The 15858-nt window shown below is 37.9% G+C and overlaps 2 protein-coding genes across 4 annotated transcripts in view; one reads left to right on the forward strand and one right to left on the reverse strand.

The window, feature by feature from the left end:
• Positions 1 to 823: 823 nt before the first annotated feature.
• Positions 824 to 3505, reverse strand: LOC144666365 (SET domain-containing protein 4-like). Its single transcript, XM_078527787.1, has 2 exons — positions 2660 to 3505; positions 824 to 1435 (listed from the first exon to the last, which is right to left on the reverse strand). The coding sequence occupies exons 1-2, from the start codon at positions 3401 to 3403 to the stop codon at positions 839 to 841; spliced, it is 1341 nt and encodes a 446-aa protein (XP_078383913.1). The 5' UTR covers positions 3404 to 3505; the 3' UTR covers positions 824 to 838.
• Positions 3506 to 3543: 38 nt separating this feature from the next.
• LOC144666328 (exocyst complex component 3-like) overlaps positions 3544 to 15858 on the forward strand; it is a 51962-nt gene continuing 39647 nt past the window's right edge. The window contains exons 1-16 of one of the 3 annotated variants that reach the window (XM_078527727.1): positions 3544 to 3736; positions 4480 to 4536; positions 5809 to 5888; positions 6419 to 6451; positions 6953 to 7043; positions 7735 to 7841; positions 8276 to 8366; positions 8449 to 8487; positions 9341 to 9450; positions 10255 to 10368; positions 11268 to 11379; positions 12173 to 12256; positions 13380 to 13456; positions 14241 to 14336; positions 14733 to 14799; positions 15523 to 15615. In XM_078527727.1, coding sequence (XP_078383853.1) covers positions 3662 to 3736; positions 4480 to 4536; positions 5809 to 5888; positions 6419 to 6451; positions 6953 to 7043; positions 7735 to 7841; positions 8276 to 8366; positions 8449 to 8487; positions 9341 to 9450; positions 10255 to 10368; positions 11268 to 11379; positions 12173 to 12256; positions 13380 to 13456; positions 14241 to 14336; positions 14733 to 14799; positions 15523 to 15615 — 1326 coding nt within the window. In that variant the 5' untranslated portion in view covers positions 3544 to 3661. The remainder of the gene's footprint in view (positions 3737 to 4479; positions 4537 to 5808; positions 5889 to 6418; positions 6452 to 6952; positions 7044 to 7734; positions 7842 to 8275; positions 8367 to 8448; positions 8488 to 9340; positions 9451 to 10254; positions 10369 to 11267; positions 11380 to 12172; positions 12257 to 13379; positions 13457 to 14240; positions 14337 to 14732; positions 14800 to 15522; positions 15616 to 15858) is intronic. The other 2 variants (XM_078527726.1, XM_078527728.1) reach the window with 2 other exon arrangements.

The raw sequence follows: 15858 nt of genomic DNA on the forward strand, positions 1-15858 counted from the left end.
CCAAAAATCTGTGATTTCAATTCCCGTGACAAAGCTCCTTTTATGACATGTCTTGTCCCGAGAAGTAGTGGTAGTGGGCAACCTGCCCGGGGGGGGGGGGGGGGTACTCCATATAATGGCCTATATGGGGAGGCTCCGCCCGAAAGGGGTACCTTTTTCAGGCTTCAGGTATATAAAAGGGTAGGGATTTCACAAGTTTAGGTATATGAAAGGGTATGAAAATCCGTCATTTAGGTTTTTAAAAGGGCCTTGAATTAAAATATTTCGAACAGACGCACTTTATGGCTGTATTATTTTAATTTATAAAGCGCAACATGAAAATGACAAGAAAACGTCCTGTTCTAAGTCTATGCCATGTCTTTTAGGTATATGAAAGGGGTACCTTTTTTGAGTAAAAGGTATACGAAAGGGGTACAATTTCTGTGAAAATGGTATATAAAAGGGTAAGGGATAAGAGCTTGGGGCGGAGCCTCCCCGTATAAAACTTTTTTGAGTGCCCCCCCCCCCCGGGGGGGGGGCAACCTGCCACAGGGTGGAAAGAAAGAGCTAACCCAATAAAGCCATCTCTGAATCGATTGTGTCCAGAGATTTGTATGTTCTAAGTACCGTATTTTCTCGATTAAACGCTGGGCCCCGAATAAACGCCGGGTCTTCAAGCTGTATTTGAAAATAAACCCCTTAAACAATTATTAAAGGTTTAATATGCTTTAAAAATAATGTCTAATTATATTGCTGAATCAAAAATAATGAATAAAAATCATTTCTTAGAAACATAGGGCTTGAAAAAACTCCTGGAATCAAATAAATGCCGGGGGCGTTTAATCGAGAAATTACGGTATCAAGAACAACTATTTAACAGCTTCAATGCATCTTTCAGAATCTGTTTTTCTTGGATTCTTATCTGTAACGCTAACTCCATATTTTCTGTCAGTTCACAATCTGATGTCCTGTCGTTTATATCACCAAACTTATTAGTCGCCTCATACGATTCTAAAACTCTCTGAATCAAGCACTGTCTCCATCGTAAAACCTTCAACTCATTTTCTTTATCAAGGTGATTTCCAGTCAGTATTCTTTGCCAGTGTCTCCGAAATTCTTCTTCATCCATTGCTAGTATTCTCAGCAAGACAAGTACACTCCATGAAAGGCCATTCCCTTCAGAGCAACACAGGTCATTTTCAAGTTGATTAGCGGCAATTATTTCCTTCTTCTTTCTTGATATACCACATATTTCTGGCATGACAATTGCATAAACTAAGTCCTGAGTGAAATTAACTGTATTGTGCATGTTCTTTGGTAAAATGAAGCCATACTCCATAAGAAGCTTTCTGTTATCATGAGGGCCATAATTGATGAACACTTGTGTGCTCTTCTCGTATGCTGTCAAAGTGTGAATTTCATAACTGTTGCTTCCTTGGTTGAATCCAGCTTTGACCTAGAAATCATTTTGAAATTTGTGACTCATATTTTCATAATACAGTTCAACGAGAAATCAAAAATAAATCTTCAATATTCAAAGAGGAAGGTCTCATACAATGACAATAATACATAGTCATTGTGCTCCTAATTATTAAGATGGTTTCTGCACAATTTTCGAGCAATACAGGCAAATATAAAGTTACCAAAAAGACCTCTTAGCATGGCAACAGTTTTAGTACAGCTAACAAAAACCTGCAAAAAATTTTGCACTCAAGCTGACCCCGCGAGAGAAAAATGGATTTGAAGTTGTCTTTTTTTCAGTTAAAACGGACGTCTTGCGCCAGTTCAAAACAAAATGGCGCGCGTTTAATACATTTTTTCGAGGTTTGACTTTAATTTTCTCGAGAATGCTTTAGAATTTAATTGCGGGGTCACTAAGACAAATGAATTTCGATGAGATCTTTTAAATAGTATACAAAATGTTGCCGTGCAATGAGTAGATTTTTGGTACTTAATTTTCGCACTCATTGCTCGAACTTTCAGCGGAATCCGTCTTAACAAGTTTTTCACCAGAACAACATTATTGAATTACTTGTAGTTAATCATCCTACCCAGGCTTTTAGCCAGGTGGGAGTCCAGGCGTCCTATGGACGGCCACTTTTCAGAGAAAACTAATAGGAATAACTGTATACAGAGGGATTTTTGGTAAATTTGGGTATCTTCTATGCACTCATAACTGCAGAAAAACACCTTTTATGCTCCTCAGGCCCTCCTATGGGGACAAAGTGAGGCCTTATAAGAATTTTGGACTCCCATTTTTTAGATCCTTGCTAAAAGCCTGATCCTACCTGTATTTGTAAAAGAAAACTAGTGTTTAGAGAACCTGGGGGGATGCTACATCCATTAATTTTTCGAAGCTTGTCATTGGAAAAACCAGTTAATATACTTCTAAAAATAAATCGATGGTTCCGAGGGGGTGGGGGTGGGGGGCTGGCTGTTTAAGATGTCTTGATAAGACCTTTCAAATACTTTAATTCTGAGGAATGAGGATTTTACAAAGCCAAATTTTTAAAGGAAAGTATAAAGCTACAGTGTAAACTAGAAATTCCAGAGGGGTTGTTGTTGTTTCTGGAGGTGATAGTGGAGGAGGGATCGGAGGTGGGGGGAGGTCAAACCAAAACCTATAATGGGATGGGTATTGATATTTTCTGAAACAACACCATGTTGATTGCTTACATACCTCTGCTGTGTCAGTATGATTCAGCAGATCAAGAACTGGGGCAAGTGCATAGGCATTCTCCATGTGTGTCATTGAAGTCACTTTACCAGCCGGTGATGTAACCACCTTGTCCGCTTTATAAACAGACCTTGTATTCACAACAAACCAAGCCCATCTGAACTCGTCAAATGCCAGTGAGTCTAGAAACTTTTTATCCACTATACTGGTACAGCCTTTAAGCAATCCTTTAAGCTCTTCATAAGATTCCATCACAGTTTTGACTTGAATTTCACATTGTTCATGTAGACTTGAAGGCAGAGCATTAAGCTCTTTTTCACTGAAGTAAGCAGGGGTGTTAAAAGACCTGGGCAATGTACTGATATAAGGATACCAGAATGAACTTTTCCCTCGGTACTTTTCATACAAAATAAACACACATAACTTCAGCAAAGGTTTTAGTTGCCCATGTAGTTTCATCAACTGCTTTCCAATTTCACTGTGTTCTACTGTTTTTGTGGTAATCAACATTTCTTCTGGTACACAGATCACTAAATCGCCACTATTAAGCTTTTTACAAGTCATCAAGCCTCGTCCAGTTCCTGGAAAATACGCTGGTCTTAGCTTACCAAAAGAAATTCCGTTTCTTTTGGCCCATTTAAGCAGCACTATGTACTCAGGTTCATGGACCGTTTGGCCATATTCCCTTCGATAGTTGCCGTTCCTGTTACGTTCACGTCTTCTCCCTGTTCTACCGTTCCTTCCCATAGATAGAATAGTTCAACTGGACTTGAAATACCTTACATAAGTCGGAAAATTAGCTTTTGAAGTCGAAGCGCACATTTGTCCGCCATCTTGGAATTCCGAGGTCGGAGACTGGGTACTAAGTCTGTTTTTAAAATGATGCATTGCGAGCTTCATGTCGCAAACCAAAATAAAACATGGCGGCCGTCTAGTTTCCGCCTCTGTGCATTTGAGATGTTAGCTTGCTTAGTTTAAGACGAACTAGGGTTCGCATAGCCAGATATGTCTATTGATATTCAGAAGTGGAAAGCAGAGGCTCATGAAAATGCTGCAAAAACCGTTGCAAATATGCTTCAGGTGAGTAAAATTAGGTTTTATAGATTTGCAGTGTATTCGATCTTCTGCAGCTGTCTTCCAACTAAACTGCAAATTTTTAAGTCGTCTTCAAGAAGCAAAGCAATCTAGTAAAGAAAATTATTTCCCTCTTCGTAAAATATAAGATAATTCACCTTTCTAAGAGGAGATTTTGCACCTATCAATGGTTTGCCCCAGGAGGGTTGTGCGGGTAACCCCAGGGGAATTTGACATTTTCAGGTTTTCAAATGTCAATTTCCCCACCCTTGGGTCTCCATTGAGAGTCAAATTCCCACCCTTGGCCAGGCCTTCTCCTCTTTCCAAGATGGGAACTGAATACAAATTTTCAACAAGGGGACTGTTGTGGATGTCAAAGTCTCTATCCAGGTAGAGCTACCCTAATTCCTGTGGGTTACCTTCCGCCCTCCATCCTAGGGCAAACCATTGATAGGTGCATTACGTATAAGGAATCTTCATTTGGAAGCTAGGAAATTAATACATCTGAAAGCCACTGCACTGTATTGACGTAATAGAACCAGAAGGGGGTTTGAACATTTTCTGGTTTTAACACTGTTGCACCTCTCTCAAACAGCCACGATGGCCAAAATTAACTGGCCATTGAGGAAAGGTGCTTGTATTAATTTAAATGAGGAGGGTTGGAAAAGAGTGTTGTCATCAACAACAATAACAACATCAATACTGGAACTATGATAAAATTATGATGGCTGATTTTTCAACTCTTTCAGCATCCTGACAGTCTGGACAAAGTGGAACAGTGGAGAAGAAGATACATGAGGAATAAAGTTAGTTTGGGTGATGCCCAGTTGAAATACTGCTTTCAAATACATGCTGAACTTATACATACTAACAATTCGTTGTTCAGTTTTGACTTTAGGAGGGGGCATTGGACCCTATAAGAAACCGCAAAACAGAACAAAAAATCATCCAAAACCACAAAACCGCAGTAAATTTCGATGGCCAAAACCGAAAATCCCAACTCCCCCCTCCTTTGGAGTGTTGGCTTATAATTTAGATGACATACAGTTGAAATAACTGCAGGATATAACTAAGTTCTACGACGATTTAAACGTTATTTCAAGGTGGTCTACCTGTCAAAAAACATTGGAAAATCTCTGATGTGTAGTTTCCAATCGAACAACATATAATACTTCGGCAGGCAACTTCCTTATTCAGTTTCCACTAGCCATAAAAACATTCACACAAATAAATTTGCTTTCTGTCTTTGCTTACTTGTATATACTGAAGTTTACAAGGCAAAATGGCAAAATTCAGAATGTTTAAATCCTTCAATGAAGTGAAAAACATCGTAGAAAGTTCAATCGGTCAACACCGAACGTAAGCACCACGTCTAGTCACCAGGCCCATCACGAAAAGACGCATGGAACGCCTGGAGGTTCAAAATTGTTTGCGAACGAATCGGCGTGTTTTTGTCGCCTTATTCGGAGAAAAACTGCCTCAAAATGATCAGTGTCTTCGGAATTTTTGTCTGTGAGGATGGTTAACAGCTGATTTATCGCTATTATGAAGCAAGTTTTATTTTTTTTCTGTTTAATGTGGAAAAATGCACCAAAGATGCACAGGATGCGTTAGTTAGCGAACTATGCGGATCCGCACCACCGCATCCTGTCAGATGCCCTGGGTGTTTTTTGGCTCATTAATATTCATACCTTTAATTATCCGGACTCTCGATTATCCGGACTATTTAGCCTAGTCCCAACGAGTCCGGATAATCGAGGTTCGACTGTACTGTATATGTAGCATTTTATAAATGAACATGTGAAGTGTACTTTCAGATTTTTTTTACTGATCTAATGGTCAAGGATTAAGAAACTCTCAGTAAAAAGCAAAGTCTTCTTAATAAAGGTTTTCAAGAGTATTTGACGATTTTGGATGCATTATTTTAATATAAATGTATGTCTGGTTGTTTTCTGCTTTCTGCTTAGAAATTTGAATTGCAAAATAAATTTTATTTCACACTTGGGAGTAGAGAAGTAAATCCACACAGTGCATGTATTAAAAGATAAAAATAATGAACTTTGTTAATATTTTCACAGGCATCAGCTGAAGCCAGACTAAAGACTGCTGTTCAGTCCCAGCTGGATGGTGTTAGGACAGGACTTCATCAGCTCCACAGGTTAGAAATGCCTTAATTATTGTAACAAAAAAAAACAACAACTACTATTTGGGAGGTGCAGTGTCCCAATGGTTAGCCCGCCTGACTCCTGTTTAAGCGGTCTAGGTTTGAGCCCAATCCAGGCACAGTGCGCCATGTTCTTTGGCAAGACACTTTACTCCCATAGTGCCTCTCTCCACCCAGATGTATAAATGGGTACCAGTGAATTTCCTGCTGGGGGTAGCCCTGTGATGGACTTGAATTCCATCCAGGGGGAGTAGAAATACTCCTAGCTGCTTCATGCTACAGAAACCTGATGGGCCACTAAGCTTGTCAGCAGGCTTTACCTTACCTTATCTAATTAGAAATTAGTTGTTAAAATAAATGTAATTATGTAAATTGGGATCTACATGTACATGTTTCTCTCCAGAGATGGAACTTGATCTCATATTGTGAGATGTTGTTCATACTGTATAAATTATTGTTATTTACATATTAGGTTACATCATTAAAATTTATTTAACATTAATTTTCAATTTCTTTTCTCTTAGTGGCCTTCATGAAATCAAAGAGATTAAGCAAAGGTAAATGCAGTGGCATACTGGTTATCAATTAGCGGCATAATTAAGGGGGGGGAGGGGAAGAGGTGTGCAAATGGAGGGAGGGACAATAATTTTTAGTCAGGGAAAAGTGGGGGAATCACACCTATATACATGTAATGCACGATTACATGTATATAGGTGTATATGTATTAAGGATGTGTATTAAGGTGTATACAAGTAGGTAAAGGGGGGGGGGGTCAGCAAAATGTGCTTCACAAAGGGGAGGGTCAGGAGAATTTGATGTTGGCCTCCCTCCATTTTCACCAGCCCTCTTACCTCTTAATAATGATCAGTCACTAATATAAATAATAACAGTTTAGATTCTCACAATAGCAGGCCTTAAAAAAGTACTGTCTGGTATTCCAGGACAAATGGGCAAGGTCCTAGGAAAGTTGTTGTTTTTGGTTCTGTTACCAGCTTTACTGCCTGACCAGTCTTTTTGTTGAAATTGACCATCATGATTGTATACTGCATTGTTTTCAGCATGAATGAGGTTGATGAAATGTGCAAGAATGTTGAACATTTGGCAGACAAGTTACAAGCTGTGAGAGCTTGCCAAGGGTACCAGAGCCAGGTATGCCAACTAAAGGATTAGACCTACAAGGGAAATGACCTGAAGATCATAATTTTAAGTAATTTTAGTTGTGTTTCAGTCTGCATGGAAGGAGAAATAATCATGAATAAGCACTGAATTTTATGAGGATTCCTGCATGATATCTCATTCAGTCTATAGATAGTGCTCACTGAATCACCAAGAACTTTAAACTTCACTGAAACACTGCTTATAGAGCCTTTCTTTATCATCACATGTATCATACACTTTATTACAGGGCTAAAAAAGTGCTACCTGGCTAAGGTTACAAGTCTGGGACAAAACATGTAGATTTTCCTACTTGGAGAGTAACTTTTCATTCTCATTTGCCTGATGGGCAAGGGCCCAGTCAATATCTCTACCAACTAAATCTAAAAGAAGAAAGCTTAAGACAGACATGCAACTGCCCAGGGCAAGCAAATTCGGAGCCACTTGTCTAAAGGAAAAGCTGCAAATTATAGATATTAAAGTCTGTGGCATAAACAGTGCCGAGTCTGTGGCATAAACAGTGCCGAGTCTGTGGCATAAACAGTGCCGCACTGCATAAAATGGTTTGAGTAAATGACAAACATCTAGGATTACTAATAAATTCTTTTATAAGTCATTGGCACAGTGAACTCTGCAATAAAAATCTCATTGTTGGTTTTGTATGTACGTTCAATGTTTGTTTTAGTTGTCAAAAGCATTTGAACATCTTAACCTCATCTTCACCGTTCCTGAAAGTGTGAAGAAAACAGAAGCTTTGATCAATGAAGGAAAACTTCTCCTTGCTCACAAATGGTAACTACACTGTACATTGTTAAGCCTTAAAATCTCTTTTTATAATTAATTGATAGGTCAATACAACTGGTCCCCTTTTCAGGGTTTTCCAGTGTTTACGTCAAAACTTTTTCAACCAGGGAAAACGGATGTGAAGAGTAGAAAGGAAGGAGAATAAGAAAGCCAAGAAAAACAGAAGGAAAATGAGCAAGAAAAAAATCTCAATGGTTGCGCAAAAAGGTCCAAATTTTGGCTAACATTTGCATGGGCATGTTTCAAAAAAAAAAATGAAAGTTTAGGAAAAATTCAGGATCATAGCACCATAAATTCAAGAGAGAAGGGGTTAATGGCTGTTTTCTCTAGTCATCTAAAGTGTAAGTGCCATTTTTTGCTGTCTGGTTGATTACATTATAATTACCTGTGAAATTTTGATCTTGACTTTTGTGAAAATGCAGTTTATCAGACTTAGAGGCTACAAGAGATGAACTACTGTTTGAAGTCCACAAGATGGCACAGGAAGAGGAAGGTCCCAAACCAGACAAAACAGTGAGTTTATTACCAAACTCATTAATTTACACAGCTTGGTAAACATTTGCTAATTTTTGATTTCTGTTTTATTGCTTGCCAGCCCTTGTACCAATACTTTGATGCAGTAAAGAAATTATCTGTGAGTGCCATCCTAATTAACTATTAATAATAGTTAAAAATAATTTTTAATTAACTTAATATACATGTAGCAAGGAATTATATATTTTTTTTATCTTTTCAGATTTAGAAATAGCTTTTGATAATTAAGTCCAGGCTGAGAAGACTAAAATAAGGGCAGTAACTGTTGTGTGACTTAAAGAACTCAGATTTGTTAAATGAACTGATGAGTGCACGTACGTACACAGCTGCTAGAGTTTCAAATGATTATTTGATTTACTTGCGACTTAGTTCAAAGCATGAAGTTTTGTAATAGTAGTTTATAATGTGGAGAAATAATTGGAATTTCTTATTATTTGTTGGAAATTTAGTAAGATTGTTCACTCTTGATTTCTCATGAGGTGATAGTTGATTCTGCTTTTGGCTTCATAAAATATCACCTCATAGAAATCTTGGGATCATAATCTACATGTATTTCATGTAAGTTTAATATATTTTTTATTAATAAAGCTGCTACTGTTTAATGGTAACAACAATTTACGTTTGTATTCATACAGTATGTTCGGGCTCTAATGTTAAATAAATGAGCAGCAGTGTTTTATCAAGTTTAAAACACGAGGCACAGCTGAGTGTTTTAGACTTGATAAAACATGAACTGCGAATTTATTGAACGGCTTAAAAATCTTCTGATGTAGATCAACTCATTCTTGCACTAATATTTAGATTTGGGGTTATTTTGGCCTAGAAAATTTGACGTAAAGTTTAGCCGTGTCTTTATGAGATATAAAGACACTCATTAAACATAATTTCTTTTGTATTTTCTTTATGAATTATTAATGAGTTTTTTAAGCTTTCTATAATTGTTTCTTTTACAGGACTCCCTTGGAAAACAGTGCTGGGTTGTTTTAGGGCGAGTGCTTAGTACAGTACGCAGTGACCCCGCCCAACTGGTGACAGCTCTTAGAATAGTTGAAAGGGAGACCAGGTGAGTTAGTTGTTTTTACCTTGTGCCATCACACTGAGATTAAAAAATCGCAATAGAACAGTTTTCACTTGAGTGTTGAAAGTTTTCCACATTTGCTAATAATGTTTGGTTTTGCATTAACTACAGCTACACTTAGTGCCAAGTCTCATGCAACCAATAAAAAAATATTAAAACCAAAACCTTGCTCACACATGTTTTCCCACTGTTCACACTGGCTACATGTACATGTAAATGTACACTATTTGCTTCAAGATTTGATTGGCCCACTGAATTATTTAATTCATTTTTATTATATAAACATCAGTGAAATACCAGGAAATCTTTCGCACAAAAAAATCATATCTTTACACGTGAAAATATCGATTTCGAAACATTTTCTGACAAGTTTGCCCTGTTTCAATGTTGAATGAGCCAAAGTAAATCGATATTAGGTCGAAACATCTTCGGATCTTCCTCGGCAATCTTCGGAAATCTTCGGAAAATGTTCGGAAACATTCGTTCGACCTTACGACAACATTTTGCAAATCTTCGGAAATCTTCGGAAAATGGTCGGCAATCTTCGGAAAATCGTCAAAAACATCGTAATAAGTAGGTTTATATAATAAACAGAATATTACATGGTTGCTTGAGTCGAGATATGAAATTTATCTTCTCGTGTTCAAATCGATATCCCACTCGTTCGCTGCGCTCACTCGTGAGATATCGATTTGAACACTCGAAGATAAATTTCATATCTTCGCGCAACCATGTAATATCCTCTATTTATGTCCATTTTAAACTGTCTCACATGATTTCCTGTTACAGAGCTGATAAGAGGGCACAGGAAAAAGAAGACAGCATGGGGTTTTCTGTTCCAGGGCGGCCCAAGAAGTGGAGAGAGAAGGCATTTAAAGTTCTAGAGGAATCAGTCAGTAATAGGTGAATAGTTTAATGTATTATAAAACTATGAGAGTAAATAATAATTTATAATTAAAAGTTAATTAGTGAGTCTTATAATGTAATATTATTATTAATTATCATTTTTTAAACAAATAAACAAGTGAACATCAATTTTGTGTTACCATTATTGACTGCCAATCAATGCTACTAATGTTAAATAAAATGATTCATTGTTATTTGAAAAAGCTTCTGTTATAAATGTTTCTCGGACATTGTCAGTAATATCCAGATTACCGGTATTAATTTATTTGGATATTTGAATTTTTGGACACTAAGATTTATCCATTTTAATGTCTGAACATTAAATTCAGTGTATATACATGTAGTTAAGCATAATTTATATTATTAGGAAGGATTTCAATAAGATGCAAGGTACCGTAATGATTCGATTTAGCGCCCGGGGCGCTTATTTAGTTTTTGCACCGCAAGGGAGGGCGCTTATTCGAGACAGGGCGCTTATTCGGGACAGGGCGCTTATTTAATTTTTTGAGAAACAACCAAATGTATCTATAACAATAACAGGAACTGTAACAGTTAGAAATGGTTAAAAGTTCAGTTACTTTTAAAATAATTGTTCATTTTAACAGTAAATATATACATAAACTGTACGGTGAAAGGTCAGAAGTTTATCTAGTTGACGTCAGTGACTTCAGTAGGGGCAGTTATCCACAATAGGGGCACTCATTAGAATAGGGGTGCTTATATGAAGGGGGGCGCTAATAAGAATGGGGGCGCTTATTGGAATATGGGCGCTTATTTACAAAAACACATTCGAAGGGGGGCGCTTATTCGGAAGGGGGCGCTTATTGGAAGGAGGGCGCTAAATCGAATCATTACGGTACACTGTACATGTGTATGCATTGGTTTGTGAATCTCAGGTTTGAGAGTCTTGATATGGAACTTCAGAACAGACTTGACGACAAAATGTGGCTGGTGAAACATCTTGAACGCACAAGACTGCTGGTACTGGATGACTTGATTGTCGTCAAGGTTTGTTTCATAACAACTTTTATTTAAAAGCTCTACCGGTAGTTATCCCCCCCTGACAACTAAAATAGAGGGGAGGGTGGTCAATAAAAAGTGGTGCCTATTTGAAGGGGGAGTGGTTCTTATTTCAACTTATAATTAAAAGATGTGAATGCATCACATGATGTGCCTCCATACTGTTACTCTCTGATGCAACCCTCCAAAATAAGACCATTTAAGTCGCCATGGCAACTTAAATTTTGGAGCTGGTGACTTTATTGGAACTGAAGTCACCAGCTCCACGACTAAAATTGAGAAGAAGGATTGAAAGCATGAGCCTAATTTAGCGACTAAACTTGAGCCGTCAGGTGCCAAATGGCCACTAAGGAAAAAAATAAACTTGGAGGGTTGAGATGTCATAGATTTTTCAATGTTGCCCCCTTAGAGACTTTTGGTGGGAAACAGTTTTGTTGTTAGACGTCACGTGACCTTGAGGTAGCCAATATGCAAGCACATGCTTTTATGGAAAAAATTCCAACTATACAAAAATGAGTTTATTTCCCTTCAAGCCGCAATGTTGCTCTTGTTGGACATCATGATCTGCTATCTCTAGAAGGATTAAGGGGGAGCTTATTAAAAACTTCCAGTGTTCTTTTTGAGAGGGAAACTTAGATGAGATGGGACACTTTCACTTTCACGGTACATTGTCTAGTGAGAATATTTGTGTAAATGGAAACAGCTGATGGAAAGCTTTGGGATATGAAGGTTTCAAAATATTTTATACATTATCTGCATTTTTTTTCTCTTGCCATTGTAGAACCTGTGCCAGGCGTGTTTTCCTTCAACTTACAACATATTTGATCGCTACATTAAAATGTACCACAAGGCTTTATCTGCTATGGTGAGGACCACATTTTGTTTGTTGTCACACTTTTTAAACAGCAGGTACAGTATGTGGCCCTTGGTCCGGGGGGACGAAAAAGACGTGAACGTGTATTTCTCAGCTTAGAAATAGAGCAGTGAGCTGAGATTTGTCCTGTAAGTTACCATGCCATCCAGCTAACATGTGAAAAAACAACAGCTTCTGTGCTTACTCGATTACTCTGTAATATCAAAAACGGTGGTTTGATTTGACGGCCCTTGGTCCGGACAGCACGGAATATTTACGCAACAATTGTTCAAAATCTAATCTAAAGAAGTTTCTTGCACACTTTTAATATGTTTTAGTGAAATTCAGATAAATCAAATAAAAATTTTAGGAAGGGGAGCTTTATTAATATTTTCATCTCATCAAGAAGTACAGTGAATATAAACAATAGCGCTTATCACACTGATAATCGTGTTTTGCAAAGTTTGATATAAAACTTCTCGTTTTAGTTTTACTGTTGTAAAATGAAGTTTATTTTGCCTTAGAACTCAACGAAAGGTGTAAATTTTGTTAGACTCTTTTTCGTTCAGTATTATTTAGCTTGCCACCTTCAGAAGTTTGAAGTTATATTTGGTTGCCGTCAGTGTCCGGACCTAGGACCTAGTCATGAAAATTGCTTAGAAATTTTAATTCGTTACTTTGGACGGAAACTCAAGCGGTCAATCAAATTTTTTGCACTAGTCAAAAGAATATTTCCTATACATCAATTCTACCAAAAGTTACCTCTTTTAGCGTGCTTATTTCGGATATACAGGAATGCAAAGAACACCAGTTAATCTGAGGCGCCATGAACAAATAAGCATCGCGAAAACAAACTTCACCTACCTTCATGTCGACTTGAAATTCTCGACTTCACCGCCAGCAGGAAAGCGTTCGAGCGAGGTTAAGACAGCAAACAGATCAAGAAATCTTTGGAAAGGATCGGTTTTATTCAAACTTTGTTTCCCATCGGAAAAATACATGATGAACCGAAAGTGTCCGGACCAAGGGCTGTCCGGATTTAGGGCGACATACTGTAGGTCCAATACCTTCATCCATGCTACCAAGACCAGCCCTTGGACTTAATCCTAAGGTTACTGTTTTGTATAATTTGTAGCTGGAGAAGTTTGTTCTCGAGGAAAGACTTGATTCCAATGAGTGCATCAGTCTGTTAACCTGGATCAGGGAATACAAGTGAGTAACAGTAAACCTGGTTGTAGAGATGTTAGGTGCAATTGTAAGCTAGGTTAGTCGCAACTTTGCTTTGCTGATAAAGCAATTTTCAAATGACCTTGAAATAATCACATGTGAACACAAACTTGTAACAAACAAACTAGAAGTTTACAAACAATATGATTGGATTAGCAAATGAGCTCGAAGGAAAGACACAGGTTTTGGTTGGCTTATTAAGTGCACATAGCAAAGCATGCGGATTTCAAGTAGTCATTCTCTTTTATGGCATCACTTGCTTTCTGGCATTCGGATTGGTCAGTTAAACAAAGCTCTCTCCATATTAGCGAAATTTGTAGCAGGAAAATGTGCAAAGCTTGTTTTGATCCTTAAAAAGCGAACATCCGGAAAACAACTTTTTATCGTCATACAAAGATTGCTGGTTTTACCCTTTCAGTTAAACAGAAGAAAAGATATTGTATTACTTAGCTTATATTAATGGAAAGAGGCACCATATATCATTGTGCCAGTACCCTTGTTTTGTACGACTGTAAATAATATGATAACTAAACTTTAAAACTTAGACATAATTATTGTATTATTGGAGAACAATTCATTTCTGTCAGTAGCCTGGTTCTACTGAAAACAGCGATCTATAATGTTATGGTTGGTGGTCAAGGTAGAACATTTGTGACTACAGTTACATGTATTTATGGCAGTTCAACAGCATCAGACATTGCTAACATTAGTTGCAGCCACATTTGACTGTTGCCTGTTTTTTTTTGTTTTGTTTTTTTTTTTTAATCAGGGGTACAGATCTTATGATGCACCCTGACCTTCAGATTGATGTGGGATTCCTGGGCGCTCTGTTGACGCCTAAAGTTGAACAGGAGTTACTAGACACGTAATTATAACTTTTAATACAATTGCTTGTTTGACTAAATATCTGGTTTAAGCTTAGCTGGTATGCCACCAGTCTGCAAAGCAGTTGGCCAAAGTATTTGAGTCCAGCCGGATTACGATATATATAGTACAATGTGCCTATTCGAACTGGGCCAGTTGAAAGAAAATTGACCAATAAATACATGTACATGTACACCCTGAATTGAGAACGAAGAATGGTGAACTTTGTGTAAAAGATTTTCAACACTTCATTCAAGTATTAAGTTTGATTGATTGATTGATTTCAAGATTAATTGGTGAAAATCTGTTTAAAGTGATGTTTACTACGTTTTTGGTTCTTTTGCCTGTAATATACATGTACAACCTTCATAATCCACTCGTTTTGTCCTGTTGACAGATACCTAACAACCACTAAGAACAACATGATGGAATGGATGAGCAAGCTAGCAGAAACAGATCTGAAGGTGAACAAGATAACTTGCAGTTTTAAGCTGCCTTTTTTATAAAACATAGCTAGCAGAGCTGCACAATCAAATTCCTTATACATAATCTAATAGTGCTCATCATTCGTTTCACTACTCACATCATTCAGTGCTGCAGTAGTGTAGCAGCTCTGCCAAGCTTGTAATTCTACTGGTCTTCTAGTGTAGCAGTTGTAAATAATAATAATTGTTATTAGGGCTAGGGGCATTGTACTGTTGTTTGTTCTATTGTTCCCTTGAGGATAATGAGCCATTCATGCAAGACCTTGTGAGAGTTGCTACCCGACCCCAATGCCGACTATGAAAGTGTGCTTCTAACAAGTTTACCACCGACCATAGTTTGCTTTTCTTACCCTTTGGTGGGAGGCGTGGTGGCCTAATGGTTAGCACGCTCCACTCCAAGTGGAACGGCCTGGGTTTGAGCCCTGGCTGGAAAGCTGCATTGTGTTGTTGGGCAAGACACTTTACTCTCAAAGTGCCTCTCTCCACCCAGGTGTATAAATTAGTACCAGTGAATTTACTGCTGCAGGGTAACCCTGCGATAGACTAGCATCCCATCCAGGGGGGGGGGGGAGTAGCAATTCTCCTAGTCGCTAAATGCTGCAGAGACCGGGGTAAGCTCCGTCTCTATGGGCCACTTGGCTTGGTCACAGACTTTACCTAAATTAACCCTTTGACACCTCATTCTTGTGTTATTTTCCTCAGGACTGGAACAGTGAAGCTCCACCAGAAACAGACATGGAAGGCTTCTACAATACCTCACTTCCTGTTTTCCTCTTTAAAATGACTGATCAGAACGTAAGAGATTTCTTTGCTATTTTCAAAACCACCCAGTAGCTTTATTTGTACCTTAATTCTACCTGACTGTGTAATGTTATGAACTGATGCCTTTGAGCATAATAGCACTGCATTTAGCATCTTAACCGTAGTCCTACTCTTGAAATGTAAGCTAACTTGCCAACCCTAGTTCAGAGTGATTTTTAATTGAGTGTCTTAAAAATTAAAACCACTCTAGCCAATCACAAAAGACACACCTAATCC

The sequence above is a fragment of the Oculina patagonica genome, chromosome 9 (assembly GCF_052425735.1).
Source record: "Oculina patagonica isolate OP01 chromosome 9, crgOcupat, whole genome shotgun sequence".
Classification (NCBI taxonomy): Eukaryota; Metazoa; Cnidaria; class Anthozoa; order Scleractinia; family Oculinidae; genus Oculina; species Oculina patagonica.

Excerpts from the sequence above, each read along its gene's own strand:
- LOC144666365 (XM_078527787.1), bottom strand. The coding sequence starts at position 3,403 with ATGGGAAGGAACGGTAGAACAGGGAGAAGACGTGAACGTAACAGGAAC. Across the intron at positions 1,436-2,659 it reads ATCATACTGACACAGCAGAG|GTCAAAGCTGGATTCAACCA; the intron begins GTATGTAAGCAA and ends AATGATTTCTAG.